Below are 25,492 nucleotides of genomic sequence, written 5' to 3'. Positions count from 1 at the left end.
CAAATACCACAGACTCTATTCCTCAGTATTATGCAGGAGTACAGCAGCCAAATATTTGAGGCTTGCTGGGACATGAACGCTCAGAGGTGTAAACAAAGCCAGCTATGTGTTTTTTTGGAAATACCAGACTGACATGCATCCAAGAAGCAGAGCAGGAGAACTGTAGTGTCACAAACTGTATTATAATAGTGACAATTATGGTGACATTAATATGAATAGCAATCAGTATATGGAACAATATGCTAAATGAGCGGCACATTAAAATACTAATGTTACACAGAACAACATAAAAATGTGGGGCTGGGTTTTTTTTTTATAAAACGAGTTCTTGTAGGTAAGCCTCTTCCCCCCCCAAAAAAAAATCAGGGACACAATTTTGTCGATGAAGTGCAGATTTTATTGATGCTAAGGCTACACCTAAGGAAGAGCTCAACTGTACATTTCATATTATGTTCAACAAAAATTAAACATCAACTCATCAACTTAGTGGCACAATCTGCAATAAACTTCCTCCTTTTTTTCAACCTGAAATAATCCAATATGACATCTACTTCTCGGTTTTCCTTATCTTGAACTGGAAGTTACAGTTTCAGTGCTCATTTGATAACATGGCTAGTTATGGTTGTGGATCTATGCCCATAAAGTGAGGCTACAACATTGACAAAAGTCAAAGCTTTTATATTCTAGGAGAATATATTGTGCGTGTTTATCTACTGCAGCTTTTTTTTTTTTTTTTTTTTTTAAATCGAGTGCAATCACTCCCTTTCACATATAAAATAATTATTCTCTCTTCACAGACACAGACACACAAACACACACTTTGGTATATGTTGAGGTGACACCCCAGTTTATCAGAGTCAGACGGGTCACTGTAGGACTTGTTGTCTGACTCGTCATTAATAGCTAATCAAACACCAAACAGACAGCGAAAAGTGGAGCGTAGTTGTGTTTCCGTAAAGTCAAAAATCCAAATGTATTGTATGGACTGCACTCGTGTAAAATACTGGATACAAATCCAGTTGTTTTCTCTCGGTTGATGCATCTCAAATTCAGAGGCCTCCACAAAAATTCCACCCATTAATTCAAGTGTGACTCAGCCAATCCCCGGGGTATCAAAATAACATCTTTTAAGGTCAAAAGTGCAACGCAGGACTTTCGTCTCCCCCTTCCGTCAGTGGGAGTAATTACAAAAACACTTTTGGAATGAGTTTATGTCAGAGTCAGCTGGAGCCTCCTCTGTCGCTACCGCTGCGGCTGTGAAACAGTGGATAAATTGTTTTTGAGCATCACAGCCCTGCTTTCAGGATACGATCCTTTCAGTCGGATTACATTCGGAAAATCTAGAAGAGCCGCACGATTAAATTATCATATCCTAATTCAAGTTAGCAGGAGTTAACTGGCTCGGCCCGCAAAAGTCTCCCGAGTTTATGCTCTGTCCAGAGAACATGACCAGTAGGCATTCATCCGGCCAGCGTGGGAATCTGGTCTCTCACCAGATTTATAAACTGTAAGAAATATGGAGAGATTTACCTGGTCGTGATAAGCTCAATTAGCACTGCGTGAACTCATTTGGCAATGGCCTGAATGTAATGGCCAATCATTTCTTTGTAAAACTCCCTAAATTCAGCTTTAAAGCTCACTGCAGCATCCAGTTTTAAGTAGTAAATGCCAAGCAGCAGAAGGAAACTTCTTATTTCAAGTCCATTTCACAAAGGCTCTAAAGCTTTTCACTCAGAATGGCCACATAATAATCTTACGTATTTGTGCAACCAAGCTCAACACAGTTCCTGTCTGTTTTGTATCACCTAGCTAATCTGTGAAGTGTCATACCTCATGTCAACTTCCTTGATGCCACCTGCCAAAGTAACAGAGTTACACGGTGACAAGAGAGTGTGGAGGGTGGAAAAAGGTATAAAAATATGAATTACGCACCATTAAACTCTCTTATTATTTCATGGCAGGAAAGCTAACAGTCAAGGAAGTTATTACGAAGATCATGTGACACATATTTCTCGGGCCCAAGCTGGGGGCTTGCTGTCGTAGGGCACGGGGTTCCTGGACGTAGATGTGGATGCTTCTTGCTGCTGCTCCTCTCCTTCGTCCCTTTCTGCCTGCGCGGCCGCAGCGCCTCCCCCCGCCCACGCGGGAAGCTCCAGACCTGGCTGAGAAGAGAAAGGCTTCTCCAGGAGCTTGAGGACACGTTGGACCTGCAGCACAGACAGGAAGTGAAAGCAGGTGAACGCCCGAAAGTGAAACACTGAAGCTGAAGAGAGCAAAAGGGAATTGAAGTGCCTTTTAATCCTCATTTTGGGACTTTCAAGTCACAGAAATGCAAAAAAAAAATGTTGTGCTGTACAGACACTTCCTGGCAACACAGATCAAGACTTTGGCATTAGATTACAGTAAATTAACATTGAAAATGTAGAGGTGAAGTATCACAATGGACCAGAACCTGACCTCGGAGAAGTCCCCGCCCTCGGCAGCCTCTATGGCATTCTGGGCGATGTAGTTCCTGAGCACCACGCGGGGGTTGGTGCTGTCCATCACCCTAACTCTCTCCTCCTGCACGGCCTGCACATCACTCTGGCCCTCCAGCTCTCGAGCCAGACGTTTCCTGTGGCAGAGATAACACCAAAACACAGTCACAGTGAGAGAACAATATCAGTCTTGACACACCATTTCCTCCTTTTTTCTCTCAGTACTCCCCTTTTATCAGTCACACTTCCACCCATCACCATCCCCCCCAAAAAAACAACTCTAATCCGGTCCATTTAGTTGCTCCACCCTCTGCTCTTGTACATACTGTGCTTCGTTTTCATCTCGTGCTAACAAAATGTTGCCGATACATTTTTTTCCCCCCCCTACATCTCACCTATATCGTGTGATCCAGGAGGTCCACTCCTCAGCCTGTTTGGTTTTCAGCTCTTCCTGGCTCGTCTCCATCAGGTCTTTCAGTTTGCTGAGTCGGTCTAACTGCCTCGCTATTGTCACCCTGTCGGAGATCATCTGAAACAGCGCCGGGTTGCTCTGAGCCATCGAGAGCAGCATTGCCAGCTCACTGACGAAAGAAAACGCAACACGTTATAATCCCTATCGGCACGCCACAGCACTCGCAGGATGAGGGCTGCCACCGCACAGAGCCATCGCTTAACTGAATATGAATAATGGGAATCATGTGCTGGACATTTTTAAACTAAATTTCATGGCAGTCTGGCCCACTGACTCCAACACTGGATGGACAGAGAGCCCAACCTCATCACTGACATGTCGTCTCCGGCAGGGCTAAAACCTTGAAGAAACTCGGCTGAGTTATTCCCCGTGTCCAAGTTAAAGGGGTTTCTGGACCATTTCATTCCTCCTTCAATGCCCTAGATTTTTTTTTAGAGATATCTGCATCCTTAGATGCAGTGTTTCATTTACCTTAACCTCTGCAGCAATGGTCTTCCTGCGTCGTTCCTCACCCTACACAACTAACAAGGCAAAACACAGTGTGTTTGTACAGCATGTAGTGGCCTGGGCCAGCTCACCGTGGATCCATGGTGGGTTTGTTAGCAGCCTTGAGCTCCTCAAAGGAGGCACACTGCTCCAGAAGGAGGTCTGTGGCTTTCTTGGCGAGGTCCTCCTCTCCCTCACTTTCTCCCTCAGTGGGACAGGAAATCTGACTCAAGCTACGGAAGGAGTTGGTGAAGTCAGCACCTGAAGCAGAGGGACAGAAAATGCTACTGCTATGTTGCACCAGTAGTCATTTACAAATGAATGATGCTCTCCTACGTCTATCCCACCTGTGTTGTGCATCGTCTGCAGCAGCTCAGTGATCAGGATCTCGTCTTCGGGGTCCTCCATCTTCAGCAAGCCCAGCTTCTTCCGCATGTTCTCCAAGTAGAAGCCGTTAAACAGATCCATGTACTCGTCCATAACAGCCTCAGCTCGCTCTGGAGGCAGCTCTGGAGCAAGAGCCTCTGCTAGCTTCACCAGGTTCCACCTGCAGATAGCCGGCTGGGCCTGGTACGAGTACCGGGCAGAATTGTCGGAGGCATTGCAAACGAAATCTGGATCAAACCTGAAAGGGGGTAAGGACAGTTATTCCCCCGTGTGCAGCACGATAACAGTCACCGTTTCTCTATTCTTTCTACTAGGAACTGTGTGATCATGTTGACAGACGGTCTGACCTGTCCATGAAGCCGTACGGACCGTAGTCCAGCGTGAGTCCCAGGATGCTCATGTTGTCTGTGTTCAGGACTCCATGACAGAATCCCACACACTGCCACTGAGCCACGAGTCGAGCCGTGCGGAGCATCACCTGCATACAGGAAGAGACGGTCGCCATCCCAAATTACAGATGAACGAGTATTGTATCACCAAAAATAACTTAATCCAAAAACATTGATGGGTTTTAAAGATGATATGGTTTATTTTACTAATTAGATCAGGAAATGTCATAAGCCTCAATCCTTGTTAATTACCCATATGGAGCTGAGGGCACGGTGACTCAGCACAAGCAGTCACTGAACCCTCTACAGCAACTTAAAACGATAAGAGGATCCAATTCTTCTTGGCTTTAATTGTAATTCTAGGCCTTGAATCTACTCCAGGCTGATAAAACCTTTCTAAAGAACCATTTCGCTGCCTGAGACCAGCAGGTGAGACCTGTGCGCTCTGACCTCTCTGAAGAAAGCCACGTTCCTCTCCACCCGGTCCGGGTAATTCTGCTGGATCTCCGGGTAGAAGACCTCAATGACATAATCCATCATCTGACCTCGGATCTCATCGCGTCCATAACTGGGACCCTGACGGCCCGTGAACTCGTCAGCCTGCTTGAAGATCTCGAAGGATCCGAACCTGCGCACGAGACAAACAGCTCCTGTGTAAAGACGACGAGGAGCTCAGACGTAGGCGACGGACGAAGGGAGGATAATATGCACTCACCTGAGGAAGGTGGGAGCGATGCGGAGGACCACGGAGCATCTTTCATTGCGAGGGTTGCCGCTGTAGTACACGTCCCGTACGACCCTGCTGTCAGAGGTCACTACAGAGCCCGCTCTGGTGGTGGGAACACCCAGGAAGAACATGGCCTCGCTGCACAGGAACTCTCTTATACTGGAGCGCAGGACCTTACGGCCATCAGCTTGTCTGTGGAGGAGAGCGGCGCAATATACACACAGCATCATTATCCGGAACTATTTTGGACAACCCACTGTCACGGGTCTAAAACTCTTGCCTCTCACCAACACACATCTGCCATTCCAATATGAACTTCATTTTCTCGTGTTTTTACATTTAGTCACACCTGTCTCTTCTTATACAACTAAAAAAAAATGTTGTTTTAAAAAAAAAAATGCATCATCTTGCGAGCACAACACAAACTGACACTGAAAGCAACCTCTTGTACCTGGAAAAAGGGGTCAGTCCAGCTCCTTTCACCTGGATCTCCCACCGCCCGCTTAGGTTTTCCCGGAGCAGCTCGGGATCGTCGCTGGGTGGCACCTTCACCTCCCCCAGGTAGCAGGCCGCCCCGTCGCCCAGCTGCCCGGCGAACTGGCCGAACTGGTGGCCGCAGTAGCAGTGCGCAGCGGGCTCAGATCCAGGCATAACTTTGGATCCGCTGAGGTACACTGGACCCAGAGGGTCGTTGGTAACCTCCTCTCCGTCGAGCCCCAGCAGCGCCAGGGCTTCGTGAGACACAGCCACGAACCGAGGCTTGGTCAGCGGCTGCGGCGTCACCCGGGAGAAACACGCTCCTTTCACCTGCCGCGCACCCAGCTCCTCGGACGCGTCCAGAGGAAGTTTCTTGAGGGCGAGGTTGTCGAAGTTGAGCCGCTCCAGAGAGGAACGACTCAGTGCCAGACCCATGTCGTCCATCCCGACCGAGCTGAGGAGTCTGAACACGGACACACCGGGAAGAAAGATGCGTGACGGTCCTAAATAAGCCATCCAAAGTAGTCCATCTGACTGGCTGTAGCTGCTGTCGCAGTTATAAAGCAGTCGCTAATCATGCTTTCATAACCCTGCAGGCTACACCGGATGTTTGCGAGATGCGGCGTTACAGCTTTAGTTGTCCGATTGGAAATAAACAGGAAAGACGGAACAAAATGTGTTCCATATTTAGCAAAGTAAATTATTTGAATGAAATCAAAAGACTGGACGACAAAAATGTGAGTCAAATATAGTTTATCTTTACTTAAAATGTTTCATAATCCATTACTGAATCAAAGACGCAATGTTTCGTATGTTAACAATGACGGTACAACACAAAGGTTTAGGGAAGCAAATCTTACAAGTACAGGCATTCATACAGGCTACTCAGCGTTTCTCGAGCATACAGTAGACTGCAAATGATGTGACAGGAAGACGGACAAAACATTTCGACTCTATTATACTGCAGACGAATTGAGAGGTTGAACTACATCAGTCCTCTACTTTCTCATAAGAATTGAAACTTCAGTTGGAAGACAGATGATCAGATTAAAGTGGGTATCTGACAAGTGGTCTGATTATGTTTTAACATGAAATGAACCATAGTTCAATGGATCACAAAATGGGTTAATTAACTCCTTTTATGTCTCCCACAAATACATCTACAGTAAATGATATGAGTATTGTACACAAAATGCATCAAATTAAGATTGGGATTATCTGGAAATTGATGTTGGTCCATAGCAATTATTATCTTGTTCAGACAGCTACATTTATTGGGACATTTCCCATATATTTCCAGGTATGTCACAGAGCCCATTTTTACACATGCAGTATGAAGCTCTGTATTGTGGCTACAGGTCAGGGTTTATGACAAGCTGCTTTAATGTTAAATGGCTACACTTGATATGTAGATTTGAATTGCAGATTGCAGCAAACAACATTTTAGATATCCACATTGACATTTCCAACATCCCCAATTGAATTCTGACAATTCCAGCTCAAGATATCTTTAATTAATAATATTCCCCATTATTTTATAATATCAACATTTCCCTTTTAAGATATGTTAAATTAAATTGTAACGAGTCAGAATGATACTTTCGATATCTCGAACTGGAATTAGGAACAGACATAATTTAATTGTAGATATCTATTATCAAGTTATCAGTATCTTTAAATCAATTTTGATTAGAGACATGCCAAATTTGAGATATCTTTAACTTTCATTCTGACTCATTTTGCCCAAATGTCATAACAAATACCTTGAATTAGTTTTGTCAAGGTGAAATGCTGTTGCAGATATCTGTAGTTATTTCAGAAGCTACGGCAACTGGGAGGCAGAAGCAGTTCAAACATGCTATGGCAGAGCAACTGCTGTAAATTCCTCCCACAACTCTCGTGAATTGAACGCCAGTTCGCCACAAATTCCTTAATAAGCTCATTGTAATTCACTCCATTTTCTATCTTATCAGCAACCACCATTGCTGCTGTTCAAATGCTTTGCTGCGACGATATCCAGCGTGATCCCTCGCATGAGCAACGTCATGCACAAAAATCTGGACTCGTCATAATAATGTTTGGGATATCTGAAACTATCATTTGGACGACTGTGGAATGAATTACAGATACCGGCAACTGTCATTTAGGATGTGTGACGAGTCGAGTTCATTTTTTTTTTTTTTCTAGTGATGTGTAATTCTGATTTGTCATTTTAAACAGTCAGAATGACATTGCAGATATCTTGACTGGTCACAATGTGATCATGACTAGTCAAAATTAAGGTGAAGATTATTCTAGGTCAAACTTAGAACTGAAAACAACTTGTCATAAGTGTTGGTAAGAAGCCTCAGCGACGGAGGCAAACGGAGGGTCGAAGGCAGCAGTGATATCAGCGAAAGGCTTTATTTCCCAATTCTGACCACCCTGAACTGTCAGTCTCCTTAATAGTAGGCAAAACAAGTCCATCAGGATATCATGACTGTCAGGTTCAATCCTTAATTTGAGGGAAACAAACATATTACATTTTCATCATCTCAGTCCCTGATCCCATCTCACGATCAGACTGGGAAATAACGATGCATATATCGTACAAGTACAAGCAGCTGGTGTGCTGAATGCTTGATGTTCTCATGTGATGATTTTTTTTTTTTTCAGACATGGTTGCCTGTATATGAGACATATACAGTGTTTGAGTCAAGTAAAAATCCATCCTCAGATATGGAACAAAGTCCAGACGTTTGGGTGCCTCATATTGGAGGTACAATCAAATACACAAGTAACAAGATTATGCACTGCTCTTCCTGAGGCCTGTTGAAGTCTGTCCTGCATCAGGTCTCTGTTAAATGTATGAGTGATCATAAAATGTAGGAGCTAATTGAAACTAAGTCAACATAAACTACGCATCTATATTTAGGGCATCATTATTTATAAAACAGGCATATCATGTAATAACAAAGACAGAAATCTTAGAAACTTGCATTGACGATTTGTATGTGTAAGATGCATATGCCACAAGTTTTTGACATTCCATTTAGTTCACCAGTAGCCCTTACTGCTGCAATATGAGGCACTTGTCTGTTGATGTTGGCAGGACCGTGCGCATGGGAAATCAATCAGTTTTGTCTGATGCTAATCCTGTATGTGAATTTTGAGGATTTCGTGGATATTTTTAAACCTTAGATTGATCAAGAATCAGGAGAATAATGGTCAACCTTCCAATTCAGGCATTTTTCTGACATTTAACCACGTGGGTCGCACATGTGGGTGCATTAAGTATAAAAACTGAGGGTTGTCACACAGTTCCTTTGCCAACATTTTTCTAATTTGTTTACTATAGTTACGACTTTGTATTTTACTTTCTTTTCACCTCCACAGGCTGCGTGTACAGAAGAAGACCTTACCAGTCTCATAAAGTGCTGGACTTGAAATGGGCCATTAACCAACGATTCTGGTTCGCACCAGAAAGGAAGAAGGTCGAGCATCCTCTCAGAAAATGTCTCCATCATACCGGCAGGTGACTGAGGGTGATTCCAATGATACTCATCAAATAAAAACTGCGCGTAAGCCATTTAAGGGAAAATATAAACCTACTCAGAGGGAATTATTGGCATTTGTAAATCTTTCAAAATGCAGGATTTTGCACAAAATATGCAAGAAAACTCAGAGTACTGTCATGGTTTCTTTGGCAGTACAGCCCTGCTGTGTATACAGGGACATTAATATGAGGTGGGGGGCCTTCTAACCCCCGAGGTCCTGGTTAGATCATCGTGTGGGCTGGTGAACCCTTTCCTCCAGCCTCACCTCCTGTTTTAAGGCCATTGGTGAGATGCATTGTTTTATTAGATCCAGGGTCATGTCACTGATGGCTTCGAGAAGACCAGTGGGGGTCAAGCAGGGAGCGGCCGCAGTGTGTCCAGTAATGATTGGACTGCAGGTAAAGACAGCAGGGCTCTACTTAAACCTCCTCCGGCACGGTAGCAGGCATATCCCAGCATTCCCACCATGACGCCCTTTATGACTGTGCGCAACACCCATCCAACGCGTGAGGGAGGTGCAACACTGAAGAAGAAGCAGACACACAAACAGAGCAGCAGTGGTATTGTCAAGCTAAGCAAACTCACTGAATGTTTCATGTACTAAATATCCATAATGTACAGGATAGTGTCCAACAACATGACAAACATACCTCATGATTTCATTAATGTTGAGCTGCTTCTCCCAGTTTCGTTCTATGCCAGGGACGTGACCCATCCCGACCACTCCAACCACCACAGCAGGCACTTCTACAAAGACAATATCAAATGTACGGTTACAGAAACAATCAATCACTTCTACAGCCTCAATTTCTCCATATTTACATCATGTATGAAACAGCAAGTCATCGCTTGTGTCACTGAGAAAATTCCGACTTTAATAACATTTAAAAAAAAAAGAATTAGCATATCACATGCTAAAGTTAGATTTGATCATATAAATGACAGAAATAATTATCAAACATCTCGTTACCCCAACATTAACTTCACAGATCAAATGGACAACCGACAAACTACAATATTATTCCATACACATTCATTTTTGCGTCTTTCCATTGAAAACTGGGTGAGATTTAAAGTCACTAAAAAAGAAGAACAAAAATGTCCCCCGTCACTGCAGAATATAGTAAAAATGTAATATCAAATATGACTCAGCGTTTCCATTAGTAGTTTCTGTCACGTTCAAACTACATTGCCATTACGCAACAATTTAGCAACACATTTGATGTTAGATAGACAATGCTTTCTTTAGATATAGTTCTTTCTTTTTCTTTTCAGGAAAAAAAAAAAAAAAACTGTATCAAGCAAAGCTATGCAACACTGGAAAAAAATAAAATAAAAAAATAAAGTTAAAAACATTTGTTGAAGTCTAATAAGCACATGCAAAACAAAAAAACTGAATTGACAAAACAACATTTTATGACATGTGTGAATGAAAATCAACTATATAATGTACATACTGTACATGTAAAGGAGAAAAGAAAAGGGCTAACAAAAAAAATCTATATGCTGAAACCAAAAAGATACACAGTATATAATTTCCAGCTTATTGTGTAGTGTAATACATACTCTGGGCATTAGAGGGCGCCTCCACACAGCGTGTCGCTTGGCGGAGAGTGTGCGTGAGGTAGATGTCTCTTTCCGCCACGATGGTTTGGTGGAGAGCAGGAAACTCGCCGATCATCTCAGACATGGTCTGCTCCAGCAGGTCCTTCTGTTTGCACTTTTCTACGTCCTCTTTACTGCAACATGACACACAATGTTACACAGTTGGCTGGAGATCACGTAAACCAGAAATGACATTTTTCTTTTCGTTTCACAAGAGTATTTTTGTCATGAAATAGTAGAGTGAAGAAAGAGAAATGTGTACATCCTGATAAAAAACAAACAAACAAAAAAAACACATTATTATTATTTTTAATTATGTCACATTTCTTACTCGTGTTTTGGAAACAAATTAGCATGGACTATATTATCTTTATTCAAGATGTATGCAGCAATTACTCTTAAATATTTTCAGTTTTTTTAGTTCAAAATGATCCTAATTTTGACTCAATTTATCATTTAGTGTTTTCTGTGTAAAAATATAAAGATTCTAGTCCCTGAAGTGTGACAAAATAGTAAGTGGTGATCTTAAAAATACTTTTTCAGTCAGAGTGCTCTGCAAAATTGGCTTTCAAAAGAAACTTTGAGGCATATATTCTGTTTAGGCCCCTCCAGGGAAGGCCAGAGAATGTAACAGCAATTTTCAGGCTCCATCTCAGAGATGCTGGAAGATGGATGCGCAGTCACTTGATACAGAAAGCTTCCTGTCGTATATCGCACACATTGCCATGTAAAAAATTGGCAGAGTTGCATGCACTCTGGAAACTATGTGTAGGCGCACACGGCCTAGTTCTAAACACATCACACAAATAGTCATGATGCTCACATATACTGAGGCTGCATTTGTCCCTGGCAAAATATTTGCTACTACAGCCACAATTTCACAACTATAAATTTATATTTAAACTTTGTTTTTATAACCTTGATTTTGACATTTTGGAACCCTTCTTACAACAAACACTTCAAACTGTGGGAAGTTTTTTTAAACAACAGGTTTTTTTTTTTTTCCCTCTAAATGTGGCACTGTCAATCATGTTTTTGTGGGGGTGGGAAATCTAAATATGTGAGTCACATGTAGGACCGTATATCGTCCCGTTCTTTAGCTGCAGTCCTGAGTAGTAGCTGCTAAAAAAGACTGTTGTGACAGTGTGTGACAAAAAGAGATCATGGTGAGTTTATACCTGATTGGGTCTGACAGGAAGCAAAGACCCCAGGCCAGGCGGGCCTTCTGCCACAGACTGAGAGCAGCAATGGCCCTCTTGAACGTCACAGGGATTGGCCTGTCCCCAAGGTGAAATTTACAAAATGGCACCCGTCCAGCCTGTGTGGAGAGAAAAACTTCCAAGATTAAAAAAAAGAATAAAATAAACACAACAAACGAGCAACGTACTTTCTTTTGTATCATTTACCTCTTTGAAAGCCTCCCTGAACTCTCCCCCAGGTGCCATGCCAAGTTGCTCTGTGATGTGAGCTGAAACTTTGAGCAGGAGAATCTGCATCAGGCCAGACATCAGCCCATTCTGACAAACAGAGGGAATAAATTAGCACTCACAGAGAAACAGATGGGCCCTCGGTGGTCACTCTTTAAATGTGAGTATTTAGTATTCTGACTGTAGTTCTTTGGGGACTGTGAAGATTGTCAGTCATCGAGGTCACTGAGACCCTCTGAGCTCTGGAGTTGGAACTGAAGAAGCCTCTTGGACTAGTTCAAACATCTTGAAACATCTACTACCAAGTACAGCTGTCCTTGAAACAACCCGTCTAACACAAGCTCTTCAGTTTGGAAAAGCATTAAGACAAAACGCACAAGTGCAGAGTAGACTAAAAGCTCTTTCCTGACAGCTGATCCTGCTTTTGCATCAACCACCAGCGCCATTTATTTCTCCATTAACAATAAGTACACGCTGTAATCCTCTTCATTGTGTTTCAGAAACCAGAGCAAGACTATCACTGCCTTATTCAGAATCTAATGTACTGTCTTTGTTTTACTCTGGGAGGCCTCCCACCTCTCTCCACCTCTCCCTCTGTCTCATTCCCCTCTTCTTTCGCCATTTGATCTGCTCTTGCTGCTTCTCACTCCACCACCCATCATTCTGAAAAGCCTGACCTGTTTGATGGCCTGCTGGACCTTATCCAGGTTGATGTCTTTGGCTTCCCGCAGCAGTGTATTCTCATCCATCTTCAGCATTGACACCCTGTACTGGCACAGCTCCACCACCACCACGTCTGGCTGCACAGCGCAGATCGTCTGCGTGAGGGAGAAAAAGAGCAGTCGGTAGGTTTCGTGGATTTTCTCTTGATCTAATTCTTGGTGAGAAAATAAAAGAAAAAAGGTTCTGACGCCAAATGCCTTTGTCGTCTTTTAATCTCTGCAAAGAGGTATCACAGTCACACAGAGTACATGAGCCGTCTGCAGGTAGTGAGAATGAGTGAGAAACAAGAAAACAAGAGTCTTTTATGAGGGGAGTTCTGCTATCTCTGTTCATAACAGGTGGAGGACTCCCCTGCATGGGAAGAATCCTCCTGTATGGTTTTGGTTGTACTCCCCAACGTCTGAGGGAACATTAGTTATCAGGGTCGAAGTCACAATGTACCAAACCGTGTGCAATAGAGAACAAATACAACATTTGTGTTAGATAAAGAATATATGACATCATCTGGGGAATATATGTATGGAGAATTACCATTACAGTATGTAAGACAAGAGACAAACAATAAGAGGGCATAAGAATGTAGGGAAGAGACAAAACAAATACAAAGAAGACAAGATTATGCTTGACACACTTGATTGAATTTAATTACCATTTATACAGGTGGGCCAGCTCATTATCACCTGTGCTACGTTACAGCACGTCTCCACATTCACAGAATTACACACATCATTTCACTGACAATTCACAGCATATCACATTTTAAAAGGGTGAGTGGCTTTATGCACTGCAAAAATGCTGGGTTTTTTTTTTTGTATGTATTTGTCATCTGCTCACCGTGGCAACATCTTTTTTGCTGCTGTCACTGAAATGGGCAGTGCCCACCAGGTACAGGAGGCTGCCGTCAGGGGCGGTAAGACGGGTCACCGTCTCTGGGAGGTCAGGCGACGCCTGGCGGCGCTGCGCTCGCAACTGCCAAAGCAGCTCCATCGCTTCACCGTCCGCTAGACAGGAACAGCAGAGACAGATGCTGAACAGACAGGAAAATATACAAAAATACACATAATGTTCAATATCTTTATTACTACGATATGTTGAAGTACATATGTACTTTAAACTCCTCCGAAATGTTCCTTCATGTGTTGCGCATGCATTTATATCGAGGAAAACGGCATTCTTAACAGATGACGTGTTACTATCTGGGAAGAATTAAAACATTTCTCCAGACAGTAGCATTACATAATAGTAAAAACTATCAGCCAAGCTTTAGGAAATCTTTCTTATAAAGAGAATAGAGTTAGTAAAACAATTAGTACTGTGCCATGCAGATTTACTATGATAGTACTGACAGGTCTACTGCAATGAACTGCCAGGCTGAGAGATAATTACACAGGAAGTGGTCATTTAAAAAAAAAGAAAGAAGAAGAAGACGAAAAAAGAAAGTATTACACCATCTCTCTGATGAAGTACAGGAAGAAAAGAAAAAGAGCTTACAGAGTCCTGGAGGTAGATAAGGCAGTTCCTCTTCTGAAGGGTTCTCTGATGGGCCGACTGACTCATCCTGTAATACCGAACACAGAAGGCATGTTTACCTGAACAAACGATTAAAAGATAAGTCCTTTCCAAGTCTTGTCAGTTTGAGAAAGATGGGGTAATCGCACATGACTGGTGATTGACAAACAACTTAAACAGTTTAGCAACAGAATAACATGTTTGTTTTGAATAGCATTGCATCACATGAGAACAGACAAGCTGCCACAGGTGAAAAGTACTTTTACCCAAGTACAATTCGGAGATGCTTGAACTTTACTTGAGTATTCCCATTTCAAGCTACTTCATACTTTAACTCCACTACATTTCAGGGGGAAATATTGTACCCTCTACATATATTTGGCAGCCTTAGTTACTTCTCAGATGAAGATTTGACACAATGGATGAAATCACAAGATTTTAAAATACAACACACATTAAAACAGTGGTTTCCAACCTGTTTTTCTTCTGGTGTCTTACAAAAAGAAGTATTTAGTCAGAGTCACATTTTAGATTTTTAGACCAAACCGGTACTTAAATACTTTAACTACATCCTGCTGCTACATTCATTGAAGTAGGTCTTTTTATGCAGGCATTTTTACTTGTAATTGAGTATTTTACATTGTTGTATAGGTTATTTCATTTAAGCAGAGGATCTGAATTTTTTATTTTTTTTCCCCCACAACACCGCAAGCTGCCTGGTGTGTTCCCTTACAGTTTGAATATCTGTCAACAACAAAAAAAACCTCATTTAAAAAGCCATCCTTTCTCTCTCAGTCGCTCCTAAACAGAAATACAGGCGGGTTTCTTCTGTTTACCAACCTCTGAATTGTTGTCTTGGTCCATGTTTGAAGCACCGACAGCTGTGTGTGAGCAGACGGAATACATTAGTTCTCTCTCTTTCTCACACACACACACACACACACACACACACACACACACACACACACACACACACACACACACACACACACACACACACACACACCGGTGATGCGTTCACTGACAGCCAGATACAGTACGGTGATTGCTGACGTTGCTTTATGGCAACAGTTGTTGTTGTTGACTTGTCTAAACGAAGCGAACAGTTAAAACGTTATGATGTTGTTGAAGGAAGTGGGCTGAATTATGAGAGTAAATAAAAATAATAAAAAAATTTTTTTTAAAAAGGTAACGTTATCTCCGACGAAGCAGGCGCATAAATGGGTAAAAAATATATATATATATATATAAAAATTTTTTTTTTAAAAGTAAGGAGGCTTGGACAGACTGAGTGACTTCACGGCAGGAAGGTCCGGAAACGAGCTTAAACGTGAGATCACGTGTGAACGGTAACTCACGTTAACCTCGGTCCGGTTAGCTACCAGCCACAGCTAACTCAAAGCTAACGTCAGCGAGCAAGTCTGGTAAGAATTTAAGACAACATTTACACAATAAAAAAAAAAGGGATAATTTTTTTTTTTTTTTTTTATAGTACAGGCAACACTTACAAATGCAATATATTCGGCAATACATACGATAGTTGTCCAAAAACAAGTGTTTGCTACTTACTGAGTGAGCCAGCCCGTCTGCAAGAGTGCTCTTCACCACCGGTGCAGCAGCACTAGTGCTCGGCTGAAACTGACAGCCGCGGTGCATTCTGGTACATGTAGTCATTGATTCACGGGACGCGCGTACTTTTTTTAATTTATTTTTTATTTTATTTTATAAAGAAAAAGGTTATTTTTATTGATTTTTTTTTTCCCCATTACAACATTTTACACGTTACAATCAAAGTCTGGTCGTGTTAACTAGCATTAAGTGTGTCAGAGGTTTATCGCCACAACCAACGTGAAAATCAACACAGATAATCAGTTATAAGCAGAGCTGTGTCACAAAAACATGCTCTCAGACACACTAGTGCTACTAGTCTTAAAGTGCTTTTGGATGCATTTAGTGTGCTTGAGTAGTCTAACAAGGGGATTTTGAGCAAGCCTATAGAGATGGATTCTCACCAAAACTATGGATAACTGTAGGCTGAAAGTCACAAGCCTTAGAGTGCGTGTTTAGTTTAATGCCCCAGAAGAAAAGATGATTGCGCATAGGTCTACTTATACTGTGTATAGGTAAGCCCTTCACTACAGGACTAATTTCTTCTACAGTAGATGTCATGATGGTGTGTCAGTCAGTGCAGGCAGTTCCTTTATTGAATTTCTTGTAATCATATATGCAGCTGCAAGAACTGTGTATGGAGAGATTGTGTTATGAGCCCATCCCCTTGACCGCTGACTCATTCCCTGTGAAAAGGGTTAACATACCTTGGTCTAACTAAAAATACCAAATCAACTATTCTAACTACTCATTCTTTTGTGGGTTGTTTTTGGTGGTAAAGTGGATCTTAGCAAAATGTGAGACAGGACAGATTCACAGAGAGAAATTTAGATTGTGTCAAACCAGTAGATAATCAAAAAGCTTCGTCATCATGTGATAAGCCCCTCAGCGAGAAACAATTCAACATCAAGTCATCGGTCCATTCACTTCACATAACGGCACTCCCACAAAATAGCCAGCAGTACACAAAAAGTAATCTCCTTTACCACGGAGTCTTGCTCCATTCATTATAACAGAGCTTTCAAGAGGAACACACCAATATTACAACCTTTTTTTTTTTTTTTTTTTTTACTGGATTTCATCTATCTGTTAGACACATCTGATAGTTTCTCTGAGCAGTTGTCTCACAAATTCACACTTTAATTGTAGAGTCTGCTGTCCCTTTATAAAATGTGCCAATTTACCTAATATTAATGACGTGCAAATATAGTCAAGATCCGATACACGCTCCTAAGCAATGGTGAAATGGCAATAGTCATAAAACTTGTGCTATATTTTAAACACCCCACGAACACTGAGTCATATACAGTGTCTAAACATGTATAGCGTTTTGTGAAACATGATGCTTTAAGCGCTTACATTATTGCCACAAATATATTGTGATCTTTTGCATATTAATTGTGCAGATCTCAACAACTGTATTGCATGAGCTACCTTTCTACGTGGCTATTGGGATAAAGGGACTAAGCTTTATTATGTGTTTAAAATACATTTTGTCTGAAGCCATAATGCAGTCCTTTAAAGTGTCTGCCTTTTTTTTTTTTTTTTTTTATTAGAAAGCTCACTCCATCTCTCATCGCCGGTTATCCTGTCATTATGCCTTTTCAGTATAGCTTTTTGACCCTGCACTGTAGCACCCTGTTGAATTATATCACTGCTGGTTTCATTGGTGGGTGATTTGCTGTACACAGTCATCCTGAGACGTGAAGGGGACATCAATTCCTACAGTAACACACTGGTCATTACTAGCAAACATATATTTCTGTCTTTTTATCCTTTCGGGAAGTTCAGTTTTTCTTTTTGTTCTTTTTTTTTTTTTCCTTTTGTGACCACAAGAGTTTTTCCAGCTGTCCCATTACTGCTCGTCAGTCAGCTCAGTCCCCTCATAAGTAAGTGTGTGAGTTAATTCAAAGAGTGTCTGTTAGAAGGAGGTTATCGACATGTGCGTAGAGTGCAGTGTCAGGGAAAAGAATCTCAATCGGTAATCCTCTTTTTCTTTTTCCTTCTTCTTCAACATTCACCAGCAGCGATGAGCTCTCCAGGTCTCTCTGCCAGCCTGTCCCTTCTGTTCTCTTCATCCTCTTCTGCCTCAAAGAGCGTATGATGTATACTCAGCAGCTGGTGCGTGGGGGTTATGGTCAGGGGCAGTGGTTGAGCCTCAGGGTTTTCGGTCTGGGGGAGAGGCCCTGTTTGTGGAGGGGAGGACTTGGGACTGAGGGCGTCCTCACTGGAGGGAGGGTTGGGGCTCACGCCATTTACATATGTAGTTGTGGGAAGGGTCACTGTAGAAAAGGCAGTTTTGGTTGATTCTGGAGAGCAAACCTTAGTCTCTGAAAATACAAGCATAGAAAAAGAAAAGAAAAGTCAAAAATGTAAAGAATATTGGCCTACAGTATGTCTTAACAAGCAATCTTAATCAAGTGGAATTTACTTAATCGAACAATATATGGTAAATAATCATGCCCATTGTCTGGACGGTTTCAGAAAAACACTATGCTTACCGGTAATGGCGCCAGACACATGAACAATAGTGTGCGTGCCTTCAAGGTACACTGTGTCCATGTTGTGCGCTGAGGGTAGAGGTACTGCGTTTGCGGCCTCCACCTTGGGCTTACGAATCGTCAGCATGTACGGGTGGACGTCCAGAGAGAAGTTGCGCGGATGCTTTTTCTCCATCCCACACATATCTGCAATTAAAAGAAAATATCTGGCTTAAAAGGAGGTTAAATATTACAGCAGCAGGGCAGGGCATTCATTCAAAATGGACGTAAAACGGCCTCTTCATGAGCCTTGATTTACATTCTTTGGCTCTTTGGCTCTGGTTTGGCCCGACCTAAATTTGTCTCTTTGCTGTTTCATGCTGGTGTTTGTAGTCAGAACTTTATTTTCTGAAAACTGTTGCCTGTTGCATCTGGAAATGACACTGATGAGTATGACATGATGCTAAACAACAGCTTTGTAGAGCTGAGGGGATTCTCCGTAGGCTTTTCCCTTGCCCATCACACACTCATTTTACCCATTATAATATAAAAAAAAAAAACATTGATTAGAGCAGCTTTAGATGTACATTTTCTTTCTGAACATGTCCTAGTACACTATATACCTTTTGTTGCACAATACTGTGTGCTCTTGTTGTCCAGAAGTGGTGCCATGATGCCGTCTGCCACTGTTTTGCGTCTGAGTGGTTTGAGTTTGTCAGGCTTGGTGTTATTTTCCAAGCGTGTCAGGGTAAGAGGTTCCTTTATGAATGGAAAACAAAAACAGGTTATTATATAAAATCTTAAAGTAGAGTTCAGGTGCTCAAAGGCCAACAGTATTTGTAGTTTTACATATTTTGGAAGTCCTAGATGAGAACTGCTTCAAGAGTTACATTTACTTAGTGGGAAGGATTTTGATCTGTGTGCTCCAGTGAACAAGGCTTGACAGATATTCTGTTTCGACGGAACAGTCTCACAATTATTCTCAGGCAGATGTCTCACCTTGAAGGACTGAGGAAGAGGATTCGATGAAGGGATCCATTTAATTTTCTTGCGGGGTCTTTTGATGACCAGGGGCTCCCCGGCCATATCGCCTACCCTGAGATCAGAAGGATCCATATTGGCATCAACTGTTTGTATCCCAGATTCTCTCACAGTGGGTGTAGCATCGTGGTTGGACTGTGCAAGTGCAGCCAACAGCTGCCTGACTACGTTGTCGTACATGAGGTCGCTCTCGTTCGTGATGAAGTCCAGCCGGTTGAGCGACTTGATGTGGTCCCTGTTCTCATTGCAGAACATTGCCAGGATGTTAATATCACAGAACTGAGACTTCTGCCAGCGCCGCCGTGTTTTAATTCCAACTTTATGCAGTTTGTCAAATACAAAATTGGACTTGCGCACCACAAATAAATGTAGCAAATTAATCAGGATGATGAGGTTCATGGTGCAGAGCAGTGCTATATCCACTGCTGCCATGATGCGCTGCAACTGTACAGCAGGCAGCTTACAGTTGACCCTGAGCCTCAGCTCTGAATAGCTGCTGATGTCTGGGGGCTCACCAAGCGCACAGGTGAACTCATTCTGCCTCTGGCGGGCATAATAGGCACTCAGGTAGGAAATGGGGATGGAACTGAGGCAGATAATAGCCAGGTGGCGAGCCAAGTAAAGCTTAGCCAAAAAGTTACTTTCACCTCGTCTCTCCAAATATTTCTCAAACAGGTTCTGCTCGGGGCTCTTCTCCTTCTCTGCATTCTCTATGATCTCCCTCCTCTCCTGCTCCGTGATGCCAGGTCCTTTGGATTGGATCTGCTTCTCGATCTTCGGGGCTCGGCCCTCGGCAGCTCGATGATAGCAGTTATCAATCTCTTGAAGCAGAAAATTGAGCTCTGAAGTGAGTCGTGTGGAGGCAAGGAACTCCCAGCCCAGAGCAGGGATGTACATGATTCCAGCGAAGGCCAGCAGGGCGTAGGGTAGGAACTTGTGTTCAAATAGTGAAGGCCAAAGCTGAATCTCCACACCAGGGGGAGCGTCACGAAGCTCTGTCCAGCAGTAGCCTCTCGCATACAGTGCCTGGTCTCGGGTGAAGTTGTGTGGTGTGTAACAGTATATGGACTCCTCTGAGGAAAGCACACAGAGGAACAATCAGTCAATTATATCTCATTATATCTCATTTTACAATTTACAGTTGGATGTATAATAGCTGAAAAAAAATGCTGCATTCTTTTTCTGCCGTCTTATTTTCAGTCAGCATTTCTATCAGTTGCAACATTTTGTTCTCAAATTTTATTTGGCCAGTTGAGTAAATACCACGAGAGGTTATCCAATCAGATACACGAATCAAAATCACAAATTTCAACAATCTTATCTACACCACTTTTTTGAAAGTGAACAAAAAGGTAAACATACCTGAAATATCTGAAAATGCAAAGGCACACAACAACACTGTCCACCATGTAACCATTATGTGGCACTGTAAAATGCAGCAGAAGTTCAAAACTGACTATTTCAGTAATAATTTAAATACTAATCTTTGTTTTTCTTCCAAATAGTGCTTAAAATAACCTAGTTAAAATTGAGATTTGTATCCCTAGATACAACGTTCAATAATCCATTAACATCTTCTCCGGAAATAGCTTGTTTCTCATCTCCATTTCATTTTGATGCGAGCAGTATCTCTGAGCATCTTTGTAAGTCCTTCATCTGTTCAGAACAAAGTGCTGTGTGTCTCAAACTGATGCCGCTTTTTGAAATGATAGAAACATCTGCCAGGCTCAGATAGAGGAAGTGAGAACAGCCCTTCCTGTCAAAGCTACTGTATGTCCATTATGTGCAAGTCTGAGTGCTTCGGTGTTGCAGTAAGTTCACTTTTGACATTTTGAATGTAATGCTGTGACATATGATATTATCAGTGGTTCGATTATAAAGAAAAAAAAAAAAAGAAAAAAAAAAGAAAGAAGGGTATTTCTCTTTGAAAACCATTTTTAAAAAAGTCCTTCTCAAAACAAAGATTTATTCTTTAATGTTATGGGGGATAAGGAGTATATGCTGTGCACTGAACATATTTGTTCAAATCCCAGAAGCCCCTCGGCTTTCCTTGTGCCGAGTTGTCTAAAGAATGTTAGACTTGTCTGAACACCCACGTTGCTTTGCTACTAAAGTTAAATGCTCAGTCCCAGCTGGTTACATACTGCAGAGAGCCTGACTCAGCAACAAGCTAATGTCCCTCCAATCCATCGCTTCCGCTCTGCCTTCTAACCAAACACTCTCCTCTTTCTCCGCCCTACAATCCATCTCACTTCTCCATTTCTTTGCTGCCTCATTTCCTACTTAAATTTCCTCTTATTGCTGTCTGTTAAGATGACGTAAAGCACTGTATGTGTAACTAGTAAGTCTCGATGTGTGTGAATTTTTGCAGCTTTTAAAGAGAAAGAGTATGTCTCTGTCCCAAAACTCTTACAAACCTATTCTTAATTCTGTCACAAAACATGTCAAAAGTAATCTGAGGGCACACAACTGCAGTGTTGTTCTGCTAGTGGCTGAGTCAGCGTCTCACCTGCAAAGTTCCTTGTGAAGACGAGGGTGACCAGCAGGATGGGGATGATGACCGTCCCAATAGTAACAACACGATCAAAGGGCAGCTCCAGTTTGAGCTGCACCATGAGGCTAGCCAGCGCTCCGGCCCTCTCATCCTGAGAGGAGCCCGGCAGGATCAGCTCCTTCAGCTTCTCGCCTGCGAGGAGAGCTGTGGCCATGTCTAAGTTCTGATCGAGGATGTTCTGCATCCGGAACGCAAAGAACGCACACTTTAAACCCCCCTCTGGGCCAGAGGAGAGACCCGACGTTCCCTGCTGTAGTTAGTCAAAACTGTGTGATGCGTGTGACTTACACTCGCAGGCACACACACACGCAAGATTGTGTGGCCAACTTCAGCCTCTGCCACCATGTGTGGCGGAGTAGCGGGTCATGCTGTGCGGCCTGTGTTCCTCAAAGCTCAGATTCTTCTACAGTTGAATGCAGCTCCGCTCTTTTGGAAGAAAACACATAATGTTCAGAAGCACATTCCTCACTCGGCCTCTCCTGACTGCATCCCCGCTCTGTGTGGCAGGTTGAGGAATGAGCTGAGTTTAGGACGTGTCCCTGCGGTCCCGGGGGAGAGTGATTGTTGGCTGAAGAGGAGTCGTTACATGAGCTTCGGTCAGGGGAAGCGCTGACCAGTTCCTGAAAGACAGATAACCAGTTGGAGGCGGTACAGTGTGTGGATTATAGAGGTACAAGGTGATATTTCTGGGATACAGTACAAGTTAGTTTCAAAAGAGCCACAGTCTGAATTCATATTGTCTCACACCTTCCTCAGGAAAAACTCTCTGTTCCCATTCATCATCCTCTAAAATTCAGTAAAGTGGCTGAGGACTACTAATCCTCCCTCTCTGACCAGTGAAGTGTGTGAATGTGGTTACATCTGAGGGGGATGTTTGCCTTTGATCCAGAAAGGACACTAAAGGGCAAGATTATAGTCTGGGGACACATGCTGACTTAAATCTGAGTAAAAAGTAGTTCTATTTGTCTTGAGAAATGAACAACCTTTTTTGTTTGGATACTGACTCTGCAGTTTTAACCCCCCCCCCCCACCCCACCCCACTTGCCCCTCTCTGGACTGCTGGTGATCATTATCTCTGTAGAACAGCATGTTCACACAAGGGGGTGAACTCAGACACTGAAGTGACATCAGTGGGATGTCTTACCGTTGGTGCCTGAGTGTGTGTTTGTGAGAGTGAATGTATGCACACATACAAGTATGCATATGCATGCACAGGAATTGTGCAGGGTGAATCTTTGCCTGCTGCATGCACATTTCACTTGAAGGTTATGTTGATGTCCTTGGTAAAGAGTGTGAATACATCACCCCTTCCCATCAATAATTCTCATTCTCTCGCTCCCCGTCTTTCTCTTTTTCTTTCTCTTTCCATTACTCCCCCTGCCCTCCTCTCACTTTCTTGTCATTGTGCTAACACACAGCTCATTTATATAAAATCCTTAACAGCCAAACCCTCTGTTCCAAGGATGAAAACTATACTCCATATCTTGGGGAGGGGAGTCTTGAGACTGCGGTTTTACAAGTACAGAGGACAGGTAATGTTCTCAACTGTATGACCCTATCACACACATGGTGAAAAGATTATAAGGAGAGAATTCCTTTCAAATATTATCAGAGAACAATGTTCAAGGTTGCTTACATTGATGCTGAGATCATGGAGCCACTGGTGTTATACCTGAAAAAGAGAACATGATGTGCCTTCTGGGATAGCAGCACATACGCTCCACTTTTTCCCCCGTACTGATGGTAACTTTATTCTCAAAGACTGTCTCAAGGAAGATCAGCAGAGGTAAAGTTTGCATAATTTAAATTTAAAGGGACAGTGCAACATTTTAGGAAGCTCAGTTAGAGAATGAACTGTCTGTGAGCCGGTGGCACTGCTCCAGTCCGACAGATTATGCCCCTCAGTTGGGCCGGTGTTTAAAGAGGGAATCCCACATTCTTTGGCTACAACAGCATCCAACATGTCTATGACCGGAGCGGCCGGCTGGAAAGTGATGAAGCTGTAGGCTCCAGGACTAAAGCTGAAGGAGAGGAGCTCCATTCATTCATTATTAATTAGATAATGGCTGAGGAAGGAAGAACTTTCAGGATGGAAATGATACTTATTCTCAGACGCTGGGGAAAGAAATCTGATAACGACAGCATTCCCGGTAATACTATAGTACACAGGAGAAAAACACCACAAAGTATCATTACTTTTAACAATCAGTAAGTCCCAGAGGGGAATCACTGCAGGAACATTTCATGAGGGTGAGAAGATCATTACATCCTAATAAGCTTGTTTGGTGAGGAAGCTTCCCAGTGCTGTGTTCTAAGAGGGGCAACACTCCCACCAGAGACATTGCATTGCAGTGAATTGCAGCTGCCTGCAGATGACGAGCCGTTTCAGCACCTGAGCAGCGGACAGCTCCCGAATAGCCAGCCGGAGACGAAACATCAAGTGTAGCGATTCAGTGTGTGTGTGTGTGTGTGTGTGTGTGTGTGTGTGTGTGTGTCTGTTGCTGTGAGTGTGTGTATGAGATAAGAGAAGATCCTCTAAGATACACAGTACCTGCATCAGCTGTCTACCTGTGCACACTAGACAGACTACCGCCACATTTCCTCCTCTGGTTCTAACAAAGAAGCCATGTGCACGCAAGTGGGAGAAATAACAAAATCCACTCACCGTGTCTCGCTGCTTCTCTCGGCACGGTAAGAGTTAATCTGCAGTGCGGGCGAGCAGCTACAGCATGTATCCGAGCACACCGGTTTGTTCCGCCTTTTCCCCCCTTAGCAGCTCCCCTCCCTGCGTCCCTCCAGCCCTCTCCTCTCCTCTCCTCTCCCCTCCCTGCCCTGCCTCGTTCCTCAGGAACAAGGGATGAGATAACACATTAAGATTCAGTGCTTCAACGCATCACGTCGCTTTGGACCGAATTAACGCAGAATTACGAGCGCGATGTGCAATGACAGGTGGTTTGTTGGCTGAGATGCTGAAAAATAAATTGCAGCAAATCGATATCCTGTAAATCATACAATCATTTTTAGGTCTTTACCAATGAAATACTAAAGATCCAGCTTCCTGCAAGAGCGTTAGGCTGCTACATGTGATCTAAGCGACGGTAAAATACAATAAATAGTCATTAGATATTTGGTGTTTAGTGTCATAATTCTTAAAGACTAAGATTTGGCTGTTAAGCCTATCGTGTAAGTGAATATAGACTGTCTACAACTACTCAGATCGTTAATTCAGTCTACAACCAAACTATGAGGCACTGACAGACCTTTCTTTATTGGTTTATCCAGCCTGTCCATCATATGTGAGTGTGGGGGCTGGCCAGGACACATGGGAACAACGAAAGGTAAAATGCTTGTCATTCAAACTCACTGGGTGTGGTGAGCATCCTGGTATCCAGACTCCTTTTGCTCCTGCTGTTTTTGGACCATCCAATACACCAAGCAATAACAGAGAAGTTTAAAAGTCTGCTATTGCTGATCATGGACAGTTCATAAGCCTGTAGTGGGAACATAAGCTTGTGTAAGGAGTTATTGATATTAAAGGGAGATATGTCGAGGAGACAGCATAAATATATTTAAAATAAGATGTGTTGTGGCCAC

At 42.8% G+C, this 25,492-nt stretch overlaps 3 protein-coding genes across 4 annotated transcripts; all 3 read right to left on the bottom strand.

The window, feature by feature from the left end:
* Window positions 1–357: 357 nt before the first annotated feature.
* Window positions 358–6,061, bottom strand: selenoo1 (selenoprotein O1). Of its 2 annotated transcripts, none has more exons than XM_069705241.1 (9): window positions 5,390–6,061; window positions 4,927–5,130; window positions 4,662–4,839; window positions 4,170–4,300; window positions 3,783–4,060; window positions 3,528–3,696; window positions 2,873–3,058; window positions 2,458–2,614; window positions 358–2,207 (listed from the first exon to the last, which is right to left on the bottom strand). In XM_069705241.1, the coding sequence occupies exons 1-9, from the start codon at window positions 5,929–5,931 to the stop codon at window positions 1,986–1,988; spliced, it is 2,067 nt and encodes a 688-aa protein (XP_069561342.1). In that variant the 5' UTR covers window positions 5,932–6,061; the 3' UTR covers window positions 358–1,985. The 2 variants fall into 2 exon arrangements, with proteins under 2 accessions (XP_069561342.1, XP_069561343.1); XM_069705242.1 differs by having other exon boundaries at window positions 1,995–2,207.
* A 90-nt stretch (window positions 6,062–6,151) lies between these two features.
* Window positions 6,152–15,834, bottom strand: trabd (TraB domain containing). Its single transcript, XM_069705243.1, has 10 exons — window positions 15,785–15,834; window positions 15,056–15,096; window positions 14,198–14,264; window positions 13,541–13,707; window positions 12,661–12,801; window positions 11,963–12,073; window positions 11,735–11,874; window positions 10,518–10,690; window positions 9,602–9,698; window positions 6,152–9,474 (listed from the first exon to the last, which is right to left on the bottom strand). Exons 2-10 carry the CDS (start codon window positions 15,077–15,079, stop codon window positions 9,303–9,305), a joined length of 1,092 nt encoding a protein of 363 aa, XP_069561344.1. The 5' UTR covers window positions 15,080–15,096; window positions 15,785–15,834; the 3' UTR covers window positions 6,152–9,302.
* Window positions 15,835–17,614: 1,780 nt separating this feature from the next.
* On the bottom strand, window positions 17,615–22,343 carry panx2 (pannexin 2). The gene is made up of 6 exons (XM_069705293.1): window positions 22,187–22,343; window positions 21,854–22,076; window positions 19,303–20,417; window positions 18,927–19,062; window positions 18,325–18,510; window positions 17,615–18,153 (listed from the first exon to the last, which is right to left on the bottom strand). The coding sequence occupies exons 1-6, from the start codon at window positions 22,241–22,243 to the stop codon at window positions 17,834–17,836; spliced, it is 2,037 nt and encodes a 678-aa protein (XP_069561394.1). The 5' UTR covers window positions 22,244–22,343; the 3' UTR covers window positions 17,615–17,833.
* Between the last annotated feature and the right edge of the window lie 3,149 nt (window positions 22,344–25,492).

The sequence above is a fragment of the Brachyistius frenatus genome, unplaced genomic scaffold, assembly GCF_029030835.1.
Source record: "Brachyistius frenatus isolate BFR_SWC_R1_liver_20210118 unplaced genomic scaffold, ASM2903083v1 Contig_55, whole genome shotgun sequence".
In the NCBI taxonomy this organism is placed as follows: Eukaryota; Metazoa; Chordata; class Actinopteri; family Embiotocidae; genus Brachyistius; species Brachyistius frenatus.
The sequence above is the reverse complement of the archived record's forward strand: the minus strand, read 5'-3'. Positions and strand labels throughout refer to the sequence as shown.